Below are 27,358 nucleotides of genomic sequence, written 5' to 3' on the forward strand. Positions count from 1 at the left end.
ATTTTCTGCTATTCTTCTTCTGAAGGCCATGCCTTCCACCCAGTACTGCTTCCTATAACATGCCCAGTATTGGGAAATCCGAAATGAGTGGTCTCAAAAACCCATCTGTCAATCTGTAGGGCAAAGCACAACTACCCCAGAGTTGATATTCCAACATGTAATTTATTGTTTGTAGTATAATCTATGTTCTTTCTGAAAGCTAGAAAACAAGTACTTTGTTAAGAGTCACAGTTGGGGTACAAAGCTATACAGCAATTTTGAAATTAATCACATTCACTAAATGTAATCTCAGGTAGAGAGGGTGAAGAAGAGGGAATACTTTGTACATAAAACAAAAAGTTTCCTAGTGTCACTTGAAAAATGAAAAAAAATACTGATGCTCTGATTGCAGAGGAACCATTGCTTGAAGGATGCACTGAAAAGATAAAATCTGTATTGCAAAACTGTAATTCTTTTTGGGTGAGTTCACATAGGCTTTTGCAAAATCTTCAAAAGCAGCAACACTATTGAGCTGTGTTCCAGTCAGAATGCTGTCAGCAGTTTTGTGATTAATTAAATAAGGCATCCAATGCCAGAGCCTCTATGTCTCCACTTTCCTTCCACTTTCTTCATCTATCCAAGTAATTTTTATAATTCTAACAAAACTTTTTTGTTTTTGTACTGGATGTCAAAGTTTTAACGCCTAACACTTTAAAAAGAAAATCAATAGTACTAACAAAATTGGATTCCATTTAGTGTGATGGTTGCAGAGAATTTATCCTGTTTTCAGACCATCAGAACCTCAAAGTATGGGTCTTAATTGAATTTAGTAGCTCCTCCAGCATTATTATGTTCAAAAGTGGCTTCTGAGAGATTTTTGTGATGTTCAATTTTTTGTATTGGCAAAACAATCCAGTTTCATGTGTAAGTATCTCCTTCAAAATTAGGTGAATCACAAATATGATGCTGGTTGTTTAGCAAGTGCTGGAATATACAAAGTCTATCAGAGTGATGGAAAGTATTAATATTAATCACCAAACTTACAACTGCCTATATTAGTACATTACATTTTTAATTATTATAAAGTACGGAATCTCAGAACTGTTAAGGCACAGAAGGAGGCTATGCAGCCAATCAGATCTACACTGTTTTCCAAATTAGCAAATCAATCACAGCCATTTCCCTGCCTTCTCCTTGTTACCATGCACTTCTGTTCAGAGATGTTATTACACACCTGTGGATGACTTTTATCAACCGCTGCCAAATCACCATGTCACTAATCCTATTCCACTTTTTGATCTACCCAGTTAATTTACCTTAATCACCTGCTTAACTTCCACATTCTACAAAGTCTTGCTTTCTCTGCACTTTACACAGCAATGGCCACAGTCTATTGTCAGGTGAAAGACAATATAAACTTAACTAAAGGGATGTAACTATCTGAACTGTTGATTACTCTTGTTTTTGTTTAATCTTACTTCTTAACAAATATTAATAACTTGTTTAGTCTCATCTAAGTCATGGCAGACTTTTGATCATCAACGAGATTAAGCCTATAATGGACTTTTGCACAATATTTAGACCTGGTTCACTGCTCCTTGAAACTGGAGTTATGGGTAGACAAGGTAGTGAAGGAGGCATTTGATACATTTGCTTTTATTGGTCAGTGCACTGAGCATAAAAGTTGGGAGGTCATTTTGTGGCTGTACAGGACATTGGTTAGGCCACTTTTGGAATACTGCATTAAAATCTGGTCTCCATGTTGTAGGAAAGATGTTGTTGAACTTGAAAGGGTTCAAAAGATATTTACAAGGATGTTTCCAGGGTTGGTGGGTTTGAGTTTTAGGGACAGACAGAATAGGCTGGGGCTATTTTCCCTGGGGCATTAGAAGCTGAAAGGAGGCTTTGTAGAAGTTCAGAAAATCATGAGGGGCTGGTAATGCTGGTAATGGAAATTTGCCAACATCTGATTGGCCAGCAGCTCTCAGTTGGAAATTCTGTTGAACTGAGGGCTCAGTTGCAGAGGAGAGATATTACCCATGTAAGTACTTGATTGGATCAGGCCTCCGAGAGGAAAGTGATGCTGAGCTCTCACCATTTCTGCAGCCAGTGCAACAGAGTCCCTCAAATACAATAACTTCCAGCCCATATTTCAATCAAGGAAATGTTTGAAAAAATATAGGCTTTTTATTGAATATTAACCTCGAGGGAAACTTAACTGTAATATTGATTTTGATATGCACATGAATCAACGATGACTATAATTTTAGTTTTTTTTAAAGTGTCAGCTGAAACTGAACTGTTCACTGACATTAATCTAACTTGTACCCCAGACACACAGCTATGTCTTGATATCTGCCTTTCTTACCAAGGCAGAGGTTACAAATATGACAAGGAAGCATTAGTTGATTGCTTGAGGCTTTATGTTTCATTTGATATCTCAAGTATAGAAGATGCCGAAGATATAGCCAAATCTGCATTAAACTGTCAAATCCAAATAAAGACATTTTATTACATTATTAAATCTCCCTAAATAAGTACCAGCAGTATCCAAAGCATCTATATACAATATGTGCAATACTGACAATGACATTCTGACTTCCAAACCACTTTTACTACCAGAGAAAAAAATAAAATCAGAACCTTGTCACTGACACAGATTTGATTGGATTTTGTTTCATTTATCCAGCCGCCTGCTGGCAAGATTCAGATTGGAGTGAACAATTCACAACATTATGAAAATGTACCCAGAGAAGTGCGCTTTCAAGGAAATAATGTAATGTATAATAATAATGCAAAAAATGTAATTCACCTGCATATTCCAATGTTTATCAAGTAAAAACTCAAAGACTCAAACAGGAGATAAAGTTAGCTGTTCTGGTGGTGCAGTACATAGGTGCTCCATGTGACCTCACCAAACAGTGGTGCAGGAATCATTTGGTCTCACAGGAACAATGTACAGACTTCAACCTAGAAACATAAAGAGGTGGAAGGGAACACTGCATTCTATTAATACTGTAGTAATTGGAACCAGGAGCAGGTGGATCCACTGACTATATGATCCATGATTGGAGTTGTTAGCCTGGCTTTCACAGGAGATTCAGAAGGTCTCCTCAGTCAAGGGACTGGCTTTCAGCTATCTGGTCAGAGCCCATCTATTGTACACATGTGAATAATGGGTGGCTTGGTGAAGCGACACCAGAGTCTGTGTGGTTATTTAAAATACCCTGCAATATCTTAATCTGGCTGTAGAGAATTCCTTTGAAGATTCATATCATTCATTTGAAGATACTGTATTTACATTCTGATTTTTTTAACAACTTGTATGGCGTTCCCCAATCAGAGTTTGAAATTATATTATGACAAATACCATTCTCCCATTCCACCAGCCACCACCAACACCGCCAACTCCTTGAATTTTCACAGCAAGATTGCAAAGCAAATTTGAAGTATTGTAATTGTCCGTCATTCACACAGATACCTTGTTTTACTGACCTCTGGTCATTGCAACTAACAATACATCAGCCCCAATGACATTTAGATGTGTAAAATAGAAAGGAAGAAAATTATTTAATTGGTGATTAGGATTAATGTGGATGTACAAAGGGACTTGGATGTCTTGATACTCTCAAGATAGTAGACAGGCAGGTGCACCAATCAATTAAAAAGACAAATAGTGTATTGACTTGCATAGCAACAGCATTTCAGATCAGAAGTGGGCAGCTATACAGGGACTAGTGAGACCATACCAACAGTACTGCATGCAGTTTTGTCTCTCTACCTAAGGAAGGGTATACTTGCCATAGAAAGAGTGCAGTGGTTCAGAGGCTGATATTGTCCTATGAGGAGAGACTGGTTTGGCTGAGCTTGAATTCACTAGAATTTGGAAGCATGAGAGGAGATCTGATTGAAAAGTACAAAAGTTAACAGGACTAGATACTCTAGATGCAGAAAGAATGTTTTTCCTCCCTAGGAAATCTAGAATCAGATCAAACAGTCTCAGACTAATTAGTACTGAAAGGGGAAAAATTTCAAAGCATGGTGAACCTATGGAAATCTCTACCATGGGAGGCAATGGAGACCAAGTCATTGAACATATTCAAGAAAGAGACTATAAATTTCTTTAATTTGAAATGCATCAAGGATAATCGACGAAAGGAAAAATATTGCATTGAGTTACATGATCAGCCATAATCCTAATAAATGGCAAAGCAAGCTCAAAGGGCTAAAGTGTTTATTCCTACTCCTAGTTTCCATGTCTGTAGATTGTTATGTAGTGCAAAGCAGGATTATGTGGCCATGTCACAGGAGTAGTTAACTTAAATCAATCTACTTATAGGATAGTCACACCCTCATGACATGCATAATTCTGGAATTAATAACATTCTACCCCCTCAAACAATAGGAAGACAAAACATCCACAATATTAAAGCATTTAGGGACAAAGAGTTCAATCCAGCAGGCAAACATAAAGCCAAAAACAACAATACACCAAGGATTACCTCAAGAGGTAGTAACACCCTTCATAAAGACTGCATTATCATCAGGTGAATCAGTGTATTGGAAATGCATTTTAGAAATGCAGCTTTTGATGCTGTTTTTGAGTTCTAGATATTGTTCTAACTGCTAAATGTTTTGTTGTTTTTGTTGTCAGTGAAATTGGTATCTTCCCCAGAGTTTAGGATATTATATAAGGGACAGTGATCATAAAATTACTTCATTAGTTAGTACAAACATGAGCAGAGACATTTCAGCTGTTTGGTCTGTTGATAATCAACATGCACAAGCAACTTATGTCACCATGTCCTCATCTCTAACTTCAAGTCATTTTGCCTGAATAAATTCTTTCATTTGTTGAAGCATCATGTGTCTGGCAACGCAATCGTATCTTATTCATTTTCAGATTGGAGCCATTGTCAGTAGCAAATTGTTGGGTAGTATGAAAATTGTATTTATTGCTTGTTTTCAGTTAACTTAATCAACACCAAGCACTTCAACTACAAAATTTACATCTTTTGATGGAATTGTTTTTGAGACTTTTTTTCCCAAAGAACTAATTCTTTTCAAGTTTTATTGCAGATGATCAGTTTTATTTTAAAAATCATAGTTTGTTTTTACAGAATATAGTAGATCCCTAGGTGAGCCAATCAATATCTTAAAGAATGGAATGTGATGGTGAGCATCACCAAACAGGAAATAATTTCTTTGAGGTGATGAAAGGGAAAACTTCCAAAAGACCTGATAATGGAGGCAATTATTGGTTTTGTTGGCCCTTGGAGATTGCCAGGGTCAAATGGGACACAGTCCTTCTGAACCATGTTTAGGCAGAGAAGAGTTCTTATATCTTTCTACCCTTCCTTCCTCAACAGTAAATTGCCAATGAAGTCTAATCCTGTGGCAAATAAAACACGTGTCAAGAGGGCACTGTCATAGTTTAGATCCCCAGTCAGACATTTCTTCACCCTTGTGCATGATCTAGTGGGGTTAATTCGCTGTAAAAAGAGGAAATAATTACAGTAGTGGTAAACCAAAATAGTTACAATAAAGGCTCCAGCTTATACAGCTTTGTCACTGAGTTCATTGGCAAGCTATTCATAGACAGTACATCTTATTGCAAAGGTACATGCATGAAGAATTGGATTCAGGTGTTGCTGCCAATAAACCACATTTGGCGACAGTCCTGCCACTACACTGATGAGGAAGATCAAAAAGTCAGGGATGGGGTAACAGGCTTTCGCAGACATTACCCAAAAAACACTTGGTCATATTTAAAGGGCTTGATTTCCCGAGAAACAAACAGTTACTTCACACCTCAAAATAATAGGGTTTCTGTTCCATGGTGCAATTAAGAAGATCCTGGTCAAGCAATTGAACATTTTGTATTATTCACTCATAATATCTATTGACTTGTGATGGTACAAACTCCCACTTGTCAGATGTTGAATTACAAACCTAACAGTGTGAGGCTTCTACTAAGTCAATGTGACTCCAAGATGACAGGCAAAGACTTCAGTTTATGGCAACTCAATCCAGTGTGACAGACTTGAGAGTTTGATATCTGAGTCAGGTGAGTCTACAATGTTCCATAGCATCACTGACAGAACCTAGATGTGAAGATTTGGAATTCATGACTGGCATTCTTTCCACCTGATTCAAGTAAAGCCTGCAAGTTGTTTTAGAATCCTGTAAAGAAATGTCTGTTGGTTTAATGAACTCAGCAACATATGGAAAGAACATAAATTATTGCGTTAAACTTATGTAACAACATTATAACATTATACAGCATGCACAATATGCAACAAGGTACAAACGATAGATGTAGATTTCTATGAATGACTTGTCAAGATATCATGATGGATTTTATTAAACCTCATTAAGCCAAAATACTTCCTCAATTAAAGATTGTTGATTAAAACAACAATCCCATTTTACTCATTTAATGGAAAAGTCCTGTTCAGAAATTAGCCATCAAACCATGCATTGTGTCTGGAAGCCTCTTACGAACTGTTATCTAATGATGTTGCAAATAGGTCTTAGTATTAACAACTGGTGATTATCTCTCCGAACTCCGAAATAGAAAGTTGTAAGTTGAATTTTGTTTTTGGAAATGTTCAATTGAAATCCATAATATATTGTATATGTGTAAATATAACAAACCTGAGTTTTTCAAATGATCATGGAACATCAGTATTAAACTGGTAGGTCCTTCCAGCTTCTGGTGTATCAGATGATCAAGTAGTAGTGCTCACATTATATCTGATCTTGCACAACAGTTAAGGATAAATAATTGGATTGTAAAGCTTAAAACTTGGACTCTGGACCCAAAGTTTAGTCACATTTGTAAGCAGATAAAACAGGAGAGATTTTGTCCTTCGAGGCATGTGTTTTCAGGTTAGATAATTTCACATTTCAGACAGCAACAGAAAAGGCAGTCCACATAATATATGAAAATGTTTCTGCAATTCAGACACCCTTCATGGTATATGTTACTTGTATTCCTTCTGGGCTAAAGGAAAGAAATTATGTGAATTACTGTCAAAAACCATACTGGCTTTTTCATCTCCATAAACTGTTACCAATTTATGAAACAATACTTTAAAAGAACTGACACTGATTATGTAGGCTATTTAGCAATTCAAAGACCATAAATTGAGATGTTGGATGGATATCATTGTCACAATGACTAGGGATTTTTGAGTAGCTTTAAGCAAAAAAACGCATATTTCATGATCACCAAGTGGAAGAAAAATGGTTAATGTGGTAAAGGATTAATAGGGTAAGTAAGTGTAAGCTAGGTCAATGAAGTAGGCATAAAGGAAGGCCTTTAAAAAAGAGTGGAAAATAAAGCAGTTGAGATTTAAGGGAGCCTATGTGGAAACATTCAAACAAGAGGTTATGCAACATTGAGAACCACTAAGAGAAAGGAAATCTGTGAATATTGATTAGCAGGTGGTTTTAGGGGGTTGTTGAGTGGTTTAAAGGGCAACATTTTTTAAAGAGGAAAACGTAAATGGTCTAATTTTAACCATCAAATCAACAACATTGACAGGCATTGTTGGTTTACATTAAAAGTCATTCTAATCATTGTCTGGTTTTCATCATAACTCCATGGATAGTACTTGATGACAGGAATTCCGAGAATTCATCTCACCTAATTTATTAGCAGAATTGGCTTTAACAATTTGAAATTCACTTCATTAAATTCTAAACATTTAGAGCAATTCACAAGTAATATAAGTTCGAGTGCTGTTTTGGAATTCTGCATTGTTAAACTTTGCTTTTGTATTTTTGCATAAATAAATCCGCAGAAGTATATTTTAGAGCAGTATTCATGTCCTATCTTCTATTATGTTGGCAATCTTATTTGTTCTTCATTAAATAATTTGCTCAGGGTTAGATCTGTACCAATACCTATCATGGCAGTGTATACATGCAGAGGTTTCGTTCATAAAGTATTAAGTTTGCTTCAGGAGTTCGATCTCGTCCTGAGATGGGAGTGGAAATTCAGAAAATTAACTAATGTGCGGCCGCCGAAGTACTTCATGGATCCCTTGCGCAGCCACTGGAACGTTCTACGCAGTTAAATGCAAATCTCCGCCAAAAGTTTCGCAAAACGATGGCACAGAGAAAATGCGCATCACAAACATGGCAACGTGGCGACGCCAGCAGCAACCCCACAGCCAATGAGTCTCCAATCTTGTTTTGTTTGGCCCTGGTGCACGGCTGAATTTTCCAAAATCCATGTCTCAGACTGATCTCGAAAGTGTGCTAGAGAACGACACCTCACAGGCAGGATCAAAGCGTACAAACCTAAAGACAGCGTTTTAATTCAGTATTGGAAAAACGTTGATCATATCCCATCTGACTGGCATAGTGTATGCAAAACCCCACATCAGGCAACAGTACTGTACATACTTCAAATGCCCGTTAATCTCCTGTGTTGTGCAGTTATGCAGACAGCAGCTATTATTTAGTCAAGAAGTGAGTCCCTCCTGTCTCAGGAAATAGGAAGAAGCGTTTCGCCTCTCTAAATCTCCCTGTTGTGCCAAAAATAAAGTAATGGGTTAGGAGGGGACCCATTTTAAACGTTTTGAAGGTGAATCGTGCGCCTGCTCACAATGAAAATGATAACAACTGTAAATTGTAACGTGTAATAATTCCAAATATTTCCTTTGGAATTTAATCTCAAATTCAAATTGATTTAGTCACATCTCCACATCGTGGCAAATTCCCACGTCTGAACTAATGGCACTGATGGATAACACATGACAGGATAAGACCCAACGTGCCCAAACTATTCGGGACATGACTAAAAATGCTGTCATCGTTGTCAGGCTGTTCGTTTGGTTAACAGTGAGAAAATTGTAGCTAAATGTTGTCAGATGCAAGCGAAACGGGGCGCGGCGAAATACAAATACGTAGATTTGTTGATACTGTCGGTTCGTCCACCGAGGTTATTTAACAGGAGAAATACACAATCACCGCTGATAGCCGCGTGAAAAGCTGTTTCAACAGTCCTTCCCCACATTCTGGCAATAACTAAAGGATTGAGATGGGGTGGGTGAAGGACTTGAAATTATTGCCACGTCGTCAGGAAAGTGGAAATTATATAGCAGAGTGGTCGCTCGCCCTCTGTTCCACTGTGAACATCAGCCGTACCCCCCCACCCCCGGCACTCCTCATACCCGGGAGTCAGGCCGGCGGGCAGTCCCTTATCGAGATCTCGGAAAAAGGTGGAAGTCTGCAAACTACACAACTGAGACTTTCACATCTGTGACACTGCAACAGTTGCAGGGGATGGATGGAAAGGGCAAACAAGTACATGAAATGTAGTGCGTACTGAGCAGTTACTCACTGTGCGCTCATGGGACCCAAGCGTCGAAGTGCTCATGGTTTCTTTCAGACGTTTTCCCCCCGCCCTCTTTTATCCCCTTCTTCGGATCGGTTAGCCAGCCTGGCTGTGAATTCCGTTAAATATATCTGCCCTTCGAAGCAGTGGACCAGCGACTGAGCAAGTGTCTTTGTGATTGATGTAATGGAATCCAATGTCAACAGAGGGCGATTCTCGGGAGGAAAGAGGAGGGGGTTTACTTAGTAACAAATACAGCTTTTTTAAACTAAAAGTTCGATGAATAAATGCTTTGTTGACATAAATCTAAGTCCACAATTCCATGATTAATTTCGGTGTAATTAATAGCCAATGCTTCAGAAACAGCTCAGCTCAATTCTGTAAAAAGTGTAATTTAATCAGAGAACATTCCCGTTCTGTGTACAATTGAGCTATTAATGGTTCTGTTCCAATAAAGTGGGCACGCTTCTTTTAAAGAAAAACTTTAATTTCAGCTGATGGCATCTCGCTCCATCACCTCCACAACTCCATAGACACTCTCGCTTTCAGATAGTTAGAAGCATAGAACCCCTACAGTGTGAAAGCTGACTTGCTCTTGCAGCCGTTGTAGCTGTATGGTAAGACCAGTTCATTTCTGCTCTATGGTATCCCCCAGGACATCGATAGCTGGCAGATTGAATGAATGATAACAGCATTGAACAGAAGACATTGTGAACATTCAACATGATTTGTGCTCAAACGCACTCTTATTTAACTTATGCAAGCGGTAACACATAAAAAACAACTGTTTCACTTAATGTAGACAGTGGCAACGATTTCTTTTCAGCCATCAATTAATTTCCATTTACCAAACAATAGTATAAACCCAATTTTAAAAATATAGAGTGAGATAAATGTTGATCAAGTATTACCGCCCTCCTCTTCAACATACTACTATGAGAACTGTTGCATCCCCCCAAGAATGCAAACCAGGTTTCAAGTTAATAATTGATGTGAAAATTATACCTCTGACTATGTAGCACTTCATCAGTGTTGCACTGGGTTGCTAGCTTAATATTACAGGTAGAAATAGGTGGTGTTCGTGATAGTTAGTTATGAGGTCAAGTAGGACTCCAGTGTTATAAACAATTTATTCCAGTTGTAAACAATTACCAGAGACAGGTGGTATAGTAGCTCAATAGTTCACACTGCTGCCTCACAGGGACCCTCAGGTGACTGTGTGGAAGTTGCATGTTCTCCCTGTGTCTGCATGGGCTTCGTCCAGGTGTTAAGGTTTCCTCCTATAGTGCAGGCAAGGTGGACTAACCATGGAAAATGCAAGGTCACAGGGTATAGGTAAGAGGTGGGACTGGGTGGGATGCTCTTTGGTAAGTTGGTGTGGACTTGATGAGCCAAATAGCCTGCTCCCACATTCTACGATCTTAGAGGGATGGTGTTTGTGGCTGAACGGAAGACAATTACAGCACAACCTGGACTCATTTTTATCTACTAAGTACAATGCAGTTTACATACTGTAGTAGAGATTGAAAGCTTGGCTCTATTCCCAATGCTGCAGCTGAGATCAGTTAACAAAGCATGCAGGATTGAACTTGCAACTTTCATGAATGTATGACTAATGTACTTACGATGGGCAGTATCTACGCCACTATATCACCAGGAGGGCTTACCAAACATTAAGATGGTAATTTATTGCATCTATTTGCACACAAATTCAGATTAAATTAAATTTTAATGGCTTGTAACTTTATCCGTAATTCAAAGCTAGAAAGAAGAGCTAGAGGTAAAGTTAGTGAATATTTGCTGGGGTTTTCAGACAGTTTAGTTTATTTGGAAATTAGAACTAAGTAAATTTTAATTAACTGAAATTTTGATTCTTCAGTTTGAACATGTGTCCCAAAATACTATTTTAGAACTTCTTTGAAAAAATCTTTCTTTTCAGACCATGCTATATTAATGGTTTTCAATCAGGTAAGTGGAACATTCAAGCTATTCATTACACATACCATATACCATCCAGAAGACTATGTGGAACTTACTAGTTACCTTTTCCTGGAGGTAGAAGAAGGGACAGGAGAGATACCAAACATTGGTAAGAAAGAGATAGTAGGAACTGTCAATGCTGGAGATGAGGCCAGGGGTGGGGAGATTTTAAAACTGGTGAATTCCATGTTTCGGCCATCAGGCTGTAGGGTCCCCGGGCAGAATATGAGGTGCTGCTCCTTCGCGAGTGCCATCATTGTGACACTGGAGGAGGCCCAGGATGGACATATCACCCACGGAGTGGGAAGGGGGAGTTAAAATGGTTGGTGACCAGAAGGTGATGCTGTACAAAATGGTCTTCGAATCTGCACTTGGTTTCACTGATATCTCACTTATGTAGAGGAGGCCACATCAGGAGCAGCGGATGCAGTTGACCAAGTTGGTGGATGTGCAGGTGAATCCCTGTCTAATTTGGAAGGTTGGTTTGTTGCCTTGAATGAAGGTGAGGGGGGAGGTGTAGGAAAAGGTGCCTGGGCTGGTGGGATTCGTAGGGAGTGTAGAGTGGACAGGGGGCTTGTGGAGAGTGCAGTCCCTCCAAAAGGCAGATAGGGATGGGGAGGGAAATATCTCTTTGGTTGTGGGATCAGACTGTAGGTGGAGGAAATAATGGAGAATGGTACGTTGGATGCAGAATTTGGTGAGGTGATATATGAGGACAAGGAAATTGTCTTCGTTTTTGTTGGGGGGAGAGGATGTGACGGCAGAAGTGCAGAAATGCAAGAGATGTTGTTGAGGGCATTTCGATCACCAGAGGGGGGAAGTTACGGTCCTTGAAATAAGAGGACATCTGGGATGTACAGGAGTGGAATGCTCCATCTTGGAAGCAGACGTAGTGGAGGCAGAGGAATTGGGAGTAGGGGTTCACATTCTCGCTGAAAGCTGGGTGAGATGAGGTGTAGTCCAGGTAGCTGTGAAAGTCGGTGGACTTGAAATAGGTGTCAGTTTAGAGGCAGTCCCCAGAGATGGAGACAGAGAGGTCCACGAAGTAGAGTGAGGTTTCAGAGATGGTCCAGGTGAATTTGAGGTTGGGGTGAAAGATGTTAGTAAAGTTGATGAACTGTTGAAGCTCCTCGTGGGAGAACAAGGCAGCGCAGATACGGTCATCAATGTAGCAGAGGAAGAGGTGGGGAATGGTGCCAGTGTAATAGTGGAAGATGGACTGTTCCACGTATCCTACAAAGAGGCAGGCATTGCCTAGGCCCTTGCGGGTGCTCCCTTAGTCTGTAGAAAGTGGGAGGAGTTAAAGGAGAAGTTGTTAAGGGTAAGGATGAGTTCAATTAAGCGAGTGACGGTGTCAATGAACGGGGACTGGTTGGGCCTGTGGAAGAGCTGGAGATAATCTCATTTACTACTTTTCTCTTGTAATAGATATATCGAGATCATGCCCACTCTAAAACCACCAACACAGAAATTGCACTGTGGTTCTAGATATACTTGGTCTACAAGTAATTACAATTAAGCATAATCCTAAAGAAGACCTCCGAATAATTCTAAGAAGAGAGATGCTCCTGTAGTTATCTTAGGACCAAGATGTTGGTTAATGAGGCCCGTGTTCTCAGAATCTGGTTGTACGATAGTGTAACATGGCACTTGACGGGTATCAAGAAAGAAGCTCAACAACTTTCATTATTTATGTCACATTCTGATAATCCCACGAAAGGATAAAATCATGAATGTTGCAGTTCTCTCAAAGACAAGTGTCCCAGGTATGTTGGCACCTATTAAATAGAGATGACTTCATTGGTAGGGTGGATAATAGTCACAAACTAAGTATTGTCTGTGAGGTGAGGTGGCTGGAGTCAAAAAACAATAGGACACACAGTGCTTTGCTGCAAAGATGCTTGTAAGCATGATGTGAAAACCATAAATATTGAATCTTGCTCCTGGGAAACAACAGCTGATTACAGAGGAATTCATAACTGGGTGTCCAAAAGGTGCTATGGACTATCAGCTGCAGCAGAATTGTTTTCCACTACAATCTGTAACCTGATGGACATGCACATCTCTCTTTCTTCCATTACTATCAACTCTGGTTTAATGAAGAGTGCAGAAGGGTACACTAGAATCAGGACCATGCTGGTCTAAAAATAAAGTATCAATAGTGAAGTTACATCACACATGGCAAGTTTTAGTCATTTGAGTCACTCTATGTGAGAAAATGCTGAAGGCACTAGCCACTGTAAAGGCTTTGGGCCCTGATAGCAATCCAACAATACTACTAAAGATTTGTGCTCTAGAATTAGCAACACCCCTAGCTGAATTGTTCCAAAACAGTGACAACACTAGCATCTATCTGTATAGGAAATTATTGAAGTATGTCCAGTCCACAAAAAGCAGAACAAACCCAACCCAGTCAACTACCACATTATGGGTTTAGTTTTGATCATGAACAAAGTGATAGAAGGAGTTATCATCAGTGCTATGCAACAATAACTGTTCACTGAGCCGCCAAAACAGCTGAACACAACAGGGGAGGTAAGAGTAACTGTCCTTGACATCAAGGCAGAATTTGGTCGACTGTGGCATAAAGGAGCCTTAGTTAAACTGAAATCAATGGGAATTAGGGGAACTTTTTCCCATTAGTTGGAGTCTACCTAGCACAAGAAGGATATTAGTTGTTGGAGGTCAATCATGTCAGCCCCAGTACATCACTGCAAAAGCGCCCTGTGATAGTGTCCTTGTTCCAACTATCTTTAGTTGCTTTATTATTGACCTTGTGTCCATCACCAAGTCAGAAGAGGGGATTTTTGCTGACGACTTCACAATGTGCAGCACCACTCATGACTCTTCAGATACAGAAGCAGTTCGTGTCCATATACAGCAAGACCTGCTCACAACATTCATGATTGGCCTGAGAAGTTGCACATAACATCTAAACCACACAAGTGCCAGGCAACAACCATATCCAGCTAGAAAGACACCAACCATTTTCCTTTGATATCCAAAACATCATTATTGCTGAATGTCCCACAATTAACATCTTGGCAAATACCGTTGACTAAAAACTGTACTGAGACCAGTAATGTAAGTAAAGAGCATCAAAGAGAAGTCATAGTCTAGGAATAGTGTGACTCTCCAAAACTTGTCCACCATCCACAAGGAATATGTCAACAGAGTGCTGGAATACTCCTTATTGCATGGATAGATGTAGTTCCAACAACTCTCAAGAACTTTCATAACATCTTGGACAAAACAACCTGCTTGTTTTGACACCATCCACCAGCTTAAAATGTTCACTGCCTCCGTAATCAATTTAACAGTGCCTTTAGTACATACTGTTTAAAAGATGCACTGCAAAAAATTCCCAAGGCATCATAGATAGCACATTCCAAACACACAACCTCTCCCACCAAAATAAGTAAATGGAAGGGAACTAGGGCCTGTAAATTCCCATCCAAGCCACATGCCATTCTGACTCGATTCTACATCTCCATTCCTTCATTACAAACTCCCTTCCTAAAGTTTGTGAGTGAACCAACACCAGATGGATTCTAGCAAAATAAGAAGATGGCTCACCACCATCTTCTCAAGTATTATCCCAGTGGGTTTGATTTGCTGTAAATTGAAGGATGCTGAATGAACAGAGGGTGCAATTAAGCTCAGTGCTCAATTACAGGTGCCAAGCATTTCTAGGAGTTGACCAGCAGCATAAACAGGCAGCAGCTATGTTGAGGGCACACTGTCTTGCTGAGGACAACAAGCAGCAGAAAAGAAACAGAAGTCTCAAGATGGTGCAAAATGGCCATGGGCACTCAGTTAAGGTATAGTGCTTGTTCCAGCACTAGCTGACCACTGAAATTTTACCAAAACGAGTTCCAGCACTGGCTGACCACTGAAATTTCACCAAAACAATCAGAGACAATAATAAAGAGTGAAGCTGGATGAACACAGCAGGCCAAGCAGCATCTCAGGAGCACAAAAGCTGACATTTCGGACCTAGACCCTTCATTGTGCTCCTGAGATGCTGCTTGGCCTGCTGTGTTCATCCAGCTTCACACTTTGTTATCTTGGATTCTCCAGCATCTGCAGTCCCATTATCACTGATACAATTTTAACCTCACTGCGAAGCCTCTCTGATGAAGGGTCTAGGCCTGAAATGTCAGCTTTTGTGCTCCTGAGATGCTGCTTGGCCTGATGTGTTCATCCAGCTTCACACTTTGTTATCTTGGATTCTCCAGCATCTGCAGTTCCCATTATCACAGAGACAATAATAAACTTGCTTTTGCCCAACAGATACCCTAACAACCTTAAATTAACATATATTAGACTGTTCAGCTACATCCAAATAAAATTGAAATTTCCATTTTGTCCTGGGCTGTGTTCTTAATAAGCAATTTAAGGATCTTTGGTGGGGGTAGGTTTCCCATTTCCTCCCCACTATAGGTTCCTTTGAATGTTGTAAACTGCCCCAGAGGCAGTGGTATCCAATGATGCCCTCCAGGAATGCAATTTTGAAATTATATTCAAGGCTGAAAGTCCAGATTTCAAATAGTTTCTTGAAGGCTACATTGCCTTTGCTGGTCCTTAAGCTATGGGCATCAACCTGTTGTTCAAATACCAATGGGTTGTTCTTCTTGCTGATTTTGCAAGACACAATACATTACTCAGTTCATTATTTTACAACCTTGAAAGGTCTCATTCAAACTGCAGCCATCATCAAATTATCTCCAATGACCTTGACAGCAACAGGATGTATGCATCCTTTGTTAGTGTTTCATTTTGCAAAATTCAAGGATTAACTATTTGTTACGTAGAAGTCTACAGTGTATTTAGAATGTCCAATTTTCCACTTTTCTTCTATAAATCTAAGGCATGAAGTTAGACTATGACAACTAAGCAAAATGTTTCCAATTCTTTGCAAATGTATATCCTAATTGTAGATCCTTAAGGATATAAATTCAGGTGAGAAACCCTGAGTTCCCTCACTTCCTTGATGAATGTGAGGCTAGTGCTGCTCATAATATCGATATACATGACAGTAAACAAACCAGACACCAAGCCAAAAATGTTTCTGATCCACACAACTCACAAATACTAAATTGTTCACATGCCCTGAAGATTTACTAAATTAACTGTGGAAAGTGGAAAATATATAGGATTCACAAACTGAGATATACTTTTCATAGAATCCTTACAATATAGATAGATACCCAGGCCCTTCCTATTCCTGTAATTTACCATGGCTGATCCACCCAATCCCTGGATACTACAGGACAATTTAGCCTGACCAATCCACCTCGCCCACACATCTTTGGACTGCGGAAAGAAATCAGAGCACCCAGAGGAAATCCACACAGGCATAGGGAGAATGTTCAAATTCCACACAGTCACCCAAGGCTGGAATTGAAGCTGGATTCCTGGCGCCGTGAGGCAATAGTGCTATGCATTGAGCCGCTGCCCACCCTATTTCATAAATACTTAAAATCTATTTAATATTTTAAATTACTTCATAAATCAGATTAAAATGACATGAAAATAAATCATTTGGTAAACCTAATACTCAAAGTAATGAATAAGAAATGGCATGAGATGAAACTCTTTCACCCACCTTAATGGTCCACAAAATGTGAATGTGACTATAGTGTTCCAATGTTCCACGTGTTTGAGAAACAGCACCTCATCTTTTGGTCAGGCACTCAACAGCCTTCCAGACTAAGCAATGAGCTTAATAACTTCCTATCATACGACCTGTTCCCATTTTTCTTTTCTTTCCTGGCTTTTAGTCTTTCCATTTTGTTTATCATTTTTCAAAATTTGCATAGAAGCACTTCATGATTTGGCCACTGACAACTTTTCTGTCTAGGTAAAAACCAACCGGTTCTGAGGAAGGGTCACCGGACCCGAAACGTTAACTCTATTTTCTCCTCCACAGATGCTGCCAGATCTGCTGAGCTTTTCCAGCAACTTTGTTTTTGTTCTCTGTCTAGGTACCTTTTTTTTGATTTTGTGTATCATTATCGCTTCATTTGGTCTTACATCAACAAGCCTTTTGTTACTTAGTTCTGAGTTCTGAAGAAGGGTCACCTGGCCCAAAACGTTAACTCTGTTTTTACCTTCACGGATGCTGCCAGACCTGCTGAGCTTTTCTAGCAACTTTGTTTTCATTCCTGATTTACAGCATCCGCAGTTCTTTCGTTTTTTCATTTGTTACTTAACATCTCCTAGCTTCCAATCCAATCACAGACCTTCCCATTTGTCCACCACTTTTCACCTTTCGTTAGCTATAAACAATAACATATTACTTTTTGCTGCATTGAAGAAAGGTCACTGATCTGGAAAGTTTAACATGTTTCTGTCCCATAGATGCTGCTAGAGCTGTGAAGTATTTCCAACTTTTTAACCTGATCTTATGGATATGACGTGACCTGACTAAACAGTCCTAGCAAATAGAATTATAGAATCATAGCGTTATACAGCATGGAAACAGACCCTTCAGTTCAACCAGTCCATGCTGAACATAATCTCAAACCAGACTAGTTCCACTTGCCTGCTCCTGGCCCATCTCGCTCCAAACCTTTCCTATTCATGGACTTATCCAAGTAACGTAAGAGTCCAAGGTGTTAGGGGCACTATGTTTGTAGTACATGGTTAGACGATTATCTTTTATTAGTTAGCCAGAGTAGGAAGAATAAATAAGTTTTATCCTATAACTTTTAAGACTGATATTTGGTTATGTAGTTCCATTATTAATATATTGCTTTAGAACTTTGGTGCCCTGATAGAAGATGGGTTAGGGGTCACTGTATGTTTTCACTGTTCTGTGAAAGAAAAGGAAGAAAGCAAAAAAGGTTAAAGGAAAAATATCACCATTAAATTGGTTAACATTAGTGATTGTGACAATGTTTTTATTGATGGAGGATGCTCTCTGCATTAAAAATTCTTGAGATCTTGGAGTGCACTGGAAAAATTTCAAAATTTGCAGATGTAAACTTTGAGGACACTTTATAGAGCTCCAAAAGGGCACTGACAAGTTGGTGGAGTGGATGGATAGTTGGCAAGTTTCAATACAGAGAAGTGTGAGGTGATGCACTTTGATAGAAATATTGCAAGAAATTAGAGAGGCAGTAGAAAATAAAGGGCACTATTCTAAAGGTTGTGCAAGAACAGAGAAATGTGTCTCCACTAGGATTCCCCAATTTACAAATGCTTAGAACCACATCCATGTAGAATCCCTGACAATGTGGAATCTAGTGATTTGGACCATTGAGCCCACAATGACCCTCCAAAGAGCATCCCACTGAGACCCACACCCCTATCTTAAGCCTTTCCCTGCATTTCCCCATGGCTAACTCACTTAGCCTGGACACGATGGGAAATTTAGCATGGCCAATCCAATTAACCTACATATCTTTAGACTGTGGGAGGAAACCAGAGCACCTGGAGGAAACCCACAGACACAGGGAAGATGCACAAACTCCACACAGGCAAGTCATCTGAAATTGGAATTAAACCCAGGACCCCGAGGCTGTGAAGCAGGAGTGCTAACCACTGAGCCACGTTGCCATCCCTAACGTTTGACTTACCAATGCTCATACTTATGTATACAGCCCCATAAGGGGTGCATTAATGATCATTTAAAAGATCCATCATACAAATGTTTCCTCGTACTTATGAATGGCTATTTTCTATTGTCCTGCATCGTGTTCCAACTTATGCATAAAATCCACTTGCATAGAGTTCAAAAGCAGGATGGTCATGCTGACCCTATATAAAACAGAGTTAGACCTTGGTTGCAGTCTGGATGCCACAGTTTCAGAAGGATGTAAATGCATTGGAGAGAGTACAAGAAGTTTATGCAAATAGTTTCAGGGATGAAAAACTTCAGTTATGCAGATAGGTTGGAGAACTGGAGAAGTTGTGACTGTTTTCCTTGGAGAGGAGAAGGCTAAGAGGAGATTTGATTAAACTTTTCAAAATCAGGACAGAGCAGACAGGAAGAAATGTTCTCATAAAAGCACGAAGAACAGAAGTGAATATGTTGTGAGAATTATTTTTTCACACTGCATGTGGTTTAGATTTGGAATGCCTAGAAGTATGAGGAGGCAAATCCAATTGAAACATTCATGAGGGCATGGAATAACTATTTAGATATAATTAATGTCAGAGTTACTAGGCTACAGTGGAAGAATAGCACTAAGCCATGATGCTCATCGGCTTGAACAATTCCATGTGATGACAATCAATTAATTCCCATTGAATTCTTTATTTGATCTGTTAATGGCTATCACATACTTATGTTCCATTTTTGTAGAATCTCAATGGAAGTGTAATCAGTTTCTCTGTATTTGTCCCATTAAACATATCTAGAGACTCCCTTCTTGATTTTCTAGCACCTGGAGAAAGATTCTTCAACATATGAGTTGTACACCACGGAAAAAGACCCTTCGGTTCAGCTATCCATGGTGACCAAATATCCTGAATTAATCGAGTCCCATTTGCCAGTATCTGCGCCATATCCCTCTAAACTCTTCCTATTCATGCACTCATCCAGATGCCTTTTAAATGTTGAAATTGTACCAACCTCCAGCATTTCCTTTGGCAGCTCATTCCATGCATGCGGCATTCTCTGCATGAGAAAATTATATCCCTGTTATATCTATCCCCTCTCACCCTAAGCCTATGTCTTCTAGTTTTGGACCCCCCATCCAATCCATGCCCCTCATGATTTTATACACCTCAGCCTTAGACGCTGCAGGGAAAATAGCCCCAGCCTTTCCAACCTCTCCCAACATCTCAAACTCTTCTGCCTGCTTAATGGGAGCTGCATTCTATCAATTTTAGTAACGTTTATACGTCCTTTCTCACTTTCTCTGATGTTTCCGTAGTGGTTGAACGAGAGCCAGGTGGATGCATCAGCTACGAGTTCCCTGATTGGGATTGTTAATTTGGGCCAATCAAGAAGCCCTGGCTGGCAAATATAAACCCAATAATTACAGAGTTTCTTCATTTTAGGGATCGGCTCTGAGCTGGCCGACTTGGCGAGGGGATACAGGCCTCTGTGCAGTTATTTTAGCTTCATGATTCCTTTTGGTAGAATGGAGTCCTGACTGGCATTATATTTCAAATGTAGTTTAACTGAGGTTCAACACAAATTCAATGTTGTTTTCCTCCTTTTGTACTCTATTCCTTCATAAATGATGTTAATTTGCAACTTAATACCTGTATGAACTTGAAATGTACTTTTAAAGATTTTATATGTCTGTATTTTCAAATGTGTTTTGCTTCTCTACACCATTTGGTTTATTTTTCTCTTCTAGGGACCAAGTTATTAACCTTAATTAGGATTAACTTAAACAAAATGACGTATCTCAAAATCTGCGATAGTAATTACCCTTCCCCTTACTCCCCATCTTGAATCTATCCCATTTTATCTGACATTTCTGCAGCTAATACAATCTTTGAAATGTAACAGGATGTAGAAAAATGCATTTATATAGCAAATTTTGTGACTTTTGCAGTCAGAAGTGTTTCTGTAATGCAGTTAATTTGTACAGAACAGGCTCTCTCAAACAGCAATGCAATAATGAAGGTGTAATCTGTTTTTTTAAAACTATATAATTGAGGGAGAGGTATCAGCTAGAATACCAGAGACAATTCCACTACTTTTTTTTCTGCATGGTGTTCTAGAACCTCTTATATCAAACTGAGAAGGCAGATGGGCCTCATTTTAAACCAAAAGGTAGTACCACCAATGAAGTTAAATTCCTGCGCTGGAGTGTGAGCTGAATTTTGTGTTCTCTAACTGGATGTTGGAACATAAGCTGCCAAGGTGCCACCGAGCTACATGTGATGTCTATGAAAACCCTTTTCAGACCTAGTTGGTCTTCAGTTCTCCAACTCTGGCTTTCTATCATGCTCTCTTCCCTTTGCCTCATTTAAATTGTCTTAAGCCTTGTGTGAGCTTCATTTTGAAATCTCTCTGCTACTGTCTGCTTCAAAGACCTTTTTGCAGTCTATTTCTCTGTTAAAACTGGGTAAATACAAACAGTTGTTACAATAGTTCATTGTTTTCATCACAAAACTCCACTGATTAACTAGGAGTTGTTCTCAAATTATCAGCAACTAAAACTACAGCAGAAAATATTTAAGTTCAGCCATTCTTGACTTTTTTCAGGTTTTCCTGATAGCAGTATCATATTTGTACTATTAAATAAGTTAACACTATCAATACTTCACCCAAATTTTACCTCCAAATGACATACAATGATCAAACAAATCTGTCCTTGGGAAGATTTAATCTAGATTGATTTGAAAGATGATACAATATTAAAAAACTTATATTTAAATTTTAGAGTTAGTATTATTAACAGGGCAGTTCTACCTATTCAGCATATTACACTGGTTTAAATTCTTTATCAATTAACATTTGTCAGATCGATTAACCTAAAAGCTAAGGCTGATAATACATATGGAATAAATGAGGCATGCATTTTACATAAAACAACAGTATCGCAACTTAGACTAAGTGTTTCACTGCAAGATGGTGGACTTCTGTCACATTTGACACAGGAAATATGTGGTCCAAGTGTATGCATTAGTCTGTTCAGCTTTTTGTTTTTCCTTCCTTTAGAACAATAGCTTTTGTTTCCTTCTTATTGTATAGTGTTTGTGATTCCATTCTGACCTCTTATTCTTGTTAGATTTTCTTTTGACACTGTGAGCAGTGCTGAAATGGGACACTGTAACAGTTGCTGTGAATAAATGCCAGAAGCATTTACTCCACAAGAAGTCCTCATGTAGCAGCTTTGATTTATGATTACAGTGTTATAGAAGTTAACCGAAAACTGCAACAACCATCTCAAATTGAAAACGATATATTTATTCAACCTTGTAATTCTCTGACAAGGAAAAAATAGAGCAGAGGGTGTAATTTTAAAACAATCCTTCAACAAAAAATATATCCTTTCATCAGACTGAGATTATTGAGTTAAATCTTTATAACTACTGTCACTGGACAGCGAATTACTGGGGTTTCCAAATCTGTGTGCATATTTCCCAATAATCCATGTTCAAATCTCCATAATAACAAGGCGCAGGGCTAGATGAGCACAGCAGGCCAAGCAGCATCTTAGAAGCAGGAAAGCTGACGTTTCGGGCCTAGACCCTTCATCAGAAATGGGGGAGGGGAAGAGGGTTCTGAAATAAATAGAGAGAGAGGGGAGGCGGATCAAAGATGGATGGAGGAGAAGATAGGTGGAGAGGAGACTGACAAGTCAAAGAGGTGGGATGGAGCCAGTAAAGATGAGTGTAAGTGGGGAGTTAGGGATAGGTCAGTCCAGGTAGGATGGTCAGGTCAGGGGGGCAGGATGAGGTTAGTAGGTAGGAAATGGGGGGTGCGGCTTGAGGTGGGAGGAGGGGATAGGTGAGAGGAAGATCAGGTTAGGGAGGTGGGGACGAGCTGGGCTGGTTTTGGGACGTTGTTGGGGGTGGGGGGAGGATTTTGAAGCGAGTGAAATCCACATTTCTGATGGTCTAGGCCTGAAATGTCAGTTTTCCTGCTCCTAAGATGCTGCTTGGCCTGCTGTGCTCATCCAGCTCCACACCTTGTTATTTTTGATACCATTGGGCTGCATGGTTCCCAAGCAGAATATGAGTTGCTGTTCCTGCAACATTTAGGTGGCATCATTGTGGCACAGGAGACCCAGGATGGATATGTTGTCTGAGGAATAGGAAGGGGAGTTGAAACGGTTCACGACTGGGAGGTGCAGTTGTTTATTGCGAACCCAGCGAGGTACATACTAACCTCAACCCGCCCCTTTGACCTGTCCGTCCTCCCTAGACTGACCTATCTCCTCCCTACCTCCACACCTACACTCACCTTTATTGGCTCCATCCGCCCCACTCTTTGACTTGTCTGTCTCCTCTCCACCTATCTTCTCCTCTATCCTTCTTCAATCCGCCTCCCCCCTCCCTAATTATTTCAGAACCCTCTTACCCTCCCCCATTTCGGATCAAGGGTCTAGGCCCAAAACGTCAACTTTCCTTCTCCTAAGATGCTGCTTGGCCTGCTGTGTTCATCCAGCTCTACACCTTGTTATCTTCAATTCTCCAGCATCTGTAGTTCCTATTATCTCTTCAAATCTCCATAAGCAGGTTTCTGCCAACACACTACTTAACAGCATTAACTTTGTCACCAATCGCATCCTATGTTAATGTGAAGGTGTGATTTATCACTCTTCATCCTGCTTATCCTCTCTGCAGCTTTTGACATTGACAATGACACAATGCTGCGCCAATATGCTTCTTTCACTTTCCAGTTTAGTTGGTCTACCCTCACTTGATTCCACTCTTACTTATCTAATCATAGCTAGTGCATCTGATTCTCTTCTCACCCTAGCATCATTATCTGCAGAATCCACCAACACTGGGAAGGTGTTAAATAGGAAATTAGAGATGCATGCAATAAAGATACAGTTACGGTTATGGACAACTTTAATCTGTACGTAGATTGAGCAAGTCAAATCAGTAACAATACCATCGGGAAGGAATTCCTAAAGTGTATATGAGATGGTTTTCTGCAATAACAAACAGAGGAAACAACCAGAGAGCAGGTCATCCCAGACTGGGTATGAGGTAATGAGAAAGGTATAAATCATAGTCAGGCTGTCTGAAATGGTTTGGGAAAAATGACCATAATATGATGATGGATATGCAATGCCAAACATTTAAATAGCTAATGGAGGGACTGCAACAATTGTTTATTCCAGTTTTGCACAAAAATAAAATGGAAAAGGTGCCCAATCATGATTAACACGGAAAATTAAAAATAGTGATAGATCTAAGGATGGGGCATACAGACTGGCCAAAAAAGTAACAGACCTGAGTATCAGGAGCAGGTTAGATTTCAGCAAAGAAGGACAAAGGGATTAATTAAGATGGGGAATATAGAGTATAAGAGTAAGTTTGCAAGGAATATACAAATTATTTGTAAAACCTTTTATTGATATGTGAAGAGAAAGTATTTCATGAAGACAGATGTAGGTCCCTTAGAGTTAGAAACAGGGAAAGTTATAATGGGGAATAAAGACATGGCAGACCAAGTAAGTACACAGTTTGGGATAGTAGGAACTGCTGATGCTGGAGAATCAGATAACAAGGTGTACCTGCATGAACACAGCAGGCCAAACAGCATCAGAGGAGCAGAAAAACTGATGTTTTGGCCTGCTGTGTTCATCCAACTCTACACCTTGTTATCTAAGTACATATTTTGGTTTTGCTTCAAAGGATGACACAAATTGTGTTCCAAAAATGTTGGGGATCACAAGGTATTGAGAGATGAATGAATTGAAAGAAATCAGTTTTGGTAGGGATAATGGGAACTTCAGATGCTGGAGAATCCGAGATAACAAAGTGTGGAGCTGGATGAACACAGCAAGCCAAGCAGCATCTTAGGAGTACAAAAAGCTGACATTTCGGGCCTAGACTCTTCAAGAAGGGTCTAGGCCCGAAATGTCAGCTTTTGTGCTCCTAAAATGCTGCTAGGCCTGCTGTGTTCATCCAGCTCCACACTTTGTTGTCTTAGGTTTGGTAGGGAAATGGTTTTGGGGAAATTGATAGGATTAAAGGCCAATAAATCCCCAGTGGCTGATAACCTACATCCTACAATACTCAAGGAAGTGGTCCGAGAAATAATGGATGCATTGGTGGTCACCTTTCAAGATTCTATTGGCTCTAGTCTGGAACGGTTTCTAAGAATAAAGTAGCGAATTATAGATCAGTGAGCCTGACATCAATAGTAGAGATAATGCTGGAAAAAATTTAATGGTAAAAAACTTGGAAAATTGTATCAGAATCAGACAAAGTTAGCTGAGATTTATGAAAGGGAAATCATGCTTGATAAATCATATCTACTCATATTTTTTGAAGATGTAACTAGTATAGTTGATAAAGTTGGATTCAGTAGATGTGGTTTACTTGGATTTTCAAAATGTTTTCGATAAGGTTCCCCATAAGAGATTAGCATGTAAAATTAAAGCATGTGGGATTGAGGCTAATGCATTGACATGGATAGAGAACTGGCTGACAGACAGGAAACAAAGAATAGGAATAAACCTTTTCTGAGTTGCAGGTGGTGACGAGTGGGGTACCACAGGGATCAGTGCTTGGGCTCCACCTATTTACAATATACATTAAATATTTAGATGAGGCAACTAACCGTAAGAGGTGTTGAACTATGAGAAGGATGCTGAAATGCATCAGCGCGATTTGGGTAAATTGAGCAAGTAGATGAAGTACTGTGTGGATAAATGTGAGGTTGCACTTTGGTACCAAAAAAAAGGACAGTTTATTATCTAAACGGTAATATATTTAAAAAGGGGGAAGGTGCATCAAAACCTGTGTGTACCTGTACACCAGTTGCTTAAAGTAAGCATGCAGCTGCAGCAGGTGTCAAAGAAGGCAACTTGTATGTCAGCCTTTGCAACAAGCGGGTTTAAAAACAGGAGCGTGAATGTCTTGCTGCAATTGTATGGAACACTGGCAAACTATACCTTGAGAAGTAGGTGTGCAGTTTTGGTTTTCTTAACTGAGGAAGAATGTTCTGGCTACGGAGGCAGCACAACAAATGTTCACCAGACTGATTCCTGGCATGGCAGGACTGATAGTATGAACAGAGAATGGATCAGTTAGGACAATATTCACTGGAGATTAGAAGAATGATGGGGAGGGAGATCTCATTTAAATCTATGAAATTCAAATAGGATTTGACATAGTAAACAGTGCAAAGGATAAGCTGAAGCATTCGCTGCAATCTTCAGCCAGAAGTACTGAGCGGATAAACCGTCTCAGCCTCTTTCAATTGTCCCCCAACATCGTAGATATCAGCCTTCAGTCAAGTCAATTCACTCCTTGCGACATCAAGGAACAGTCGTATGCATTGGAAATTGCGAAGTCAAAGGCTCTGACAACATTCCAGCAACAGTACTGAAGACCTGTGCTCCTCAACTTACTGCTCCCCTTGCCAAGTGGTTCAGTACAGTTGCACTGGCATCTAGTTAACAATGTGGAAAATTGTCCAATAACGCCTTATACAAAAAAACTGGCCAACTACCAATCTGTCTGTCTATTCGCAATCATCATTAAGGAGATGGAAGGTGTCACCAACTATCAAGCAGCACTGTTCAGCAATAACTTGCTCAGTGATGCCTGGTTTAGGTTTTGCCAGGGCCACTCAGATCCTGACCTCATTACAGCCTTCATTCAAATACGGACAAAGAACTGAATTTCAGAGTGGAGGTGAGAGTGACAGCCCTTGAGAAGTATGCTGCATTTGAATGACTGTGGCATTAAGGAGCCCTAGCAAAACTGGGATCAATAGGTATCACAGGGCAAACTCTCCGCTGGGTGGAGTCACATTTCGCACACAGGAAGATGACTGTTGATGCTGGAGATCAGTCATCCCATCTGCAGGCCATTTCTGCATGAATTTCTCAGACTAGGCCCAACCATCTTCGGCTGCTTCATCAATGTCATTCCCTGCATCATGAGATCAGAAACGTGAATGTTTACAGATGACTGCACAATATTCAACACCATTTATGACTCCTCAGATACAGGAGCAGTCCGTGCACAAATGTAACAAGATCTGGACAATATCCAGACTTGGGCTGACAAATGGCAAGTAACATTTGCACCTTGAAAATGCCAGACAGTGATTTTCTCCAATAAGAGATAATCAAACAACTACCCCTTGACATTCAATGGTGTTACCATCACCAAATCGCTTTCTCCTTATCAACATCCTTGGGGTAACCACTGATTGGAAACAGAACCGGGCTCATTACATAAACACAAGAGGTTAGGGGCTATAGGTGCGGGGAATAATTCAGCTCATGACTCCCTAAATCCTATCTACCATCTACAAGGTTTAAGAAATGAGTGTGATGGAATATTCCCCACTTGCCTGATAGGTGCAGTTCCAACAACACTCAAAAAGCTTGACACCATTCAGGCCAAAGCAGCCCATTTGATTGGCATCACATCCACTAGCAT

At 39.8% G+C, this 27,358-nt stretch overlaps 1 protein-coding gene across 2 annotated transcripts in view; it reads right to left on the reverse strand.

Moving 5' to 3' along the window:
- Nucleotides 1–27,358, reverse strand: part of LOC125461164 (ninjurin-2-like) — a 262,263-nt gene that overhangs the window by 175,791 nt on the left and 59,114 nt on the right. Inside the window, exon 3 of one of the 2 annotated variants that reach the window (XM_059652377.1) lies at nt 9,335–9,543. In XM_059652377.1, the coding sequence (XP_059508360.1) occupies nt 9,335–9,370 (36 nt within the window). In that variant the 5' untranslated portion in view covers nt 9,371–9,543. Of the gene's footprint in view, nt 1–6,636; nt 6,986–9,334; nt 9,544–27,358 lie in introns of those variants that run through there. The other variant, XM_059652378.1, reaches the window with a different exon arrangement.

Source organism: Stegostoma tigrinum, chromosome 18 (genome assembly GCF_030684315.1).
Source record: "Stegostoma tigrinum isolate sSteTig4 chromosome 18, sSteTig4.hap1, whole genome shotgun sequence".
NCBI lineage: Eukaryota > Metazoa > Chordata > Chondrichthyes > Orectolobiformes > Stegostomatidae > Stegostoma > Stegostoma tigrinum.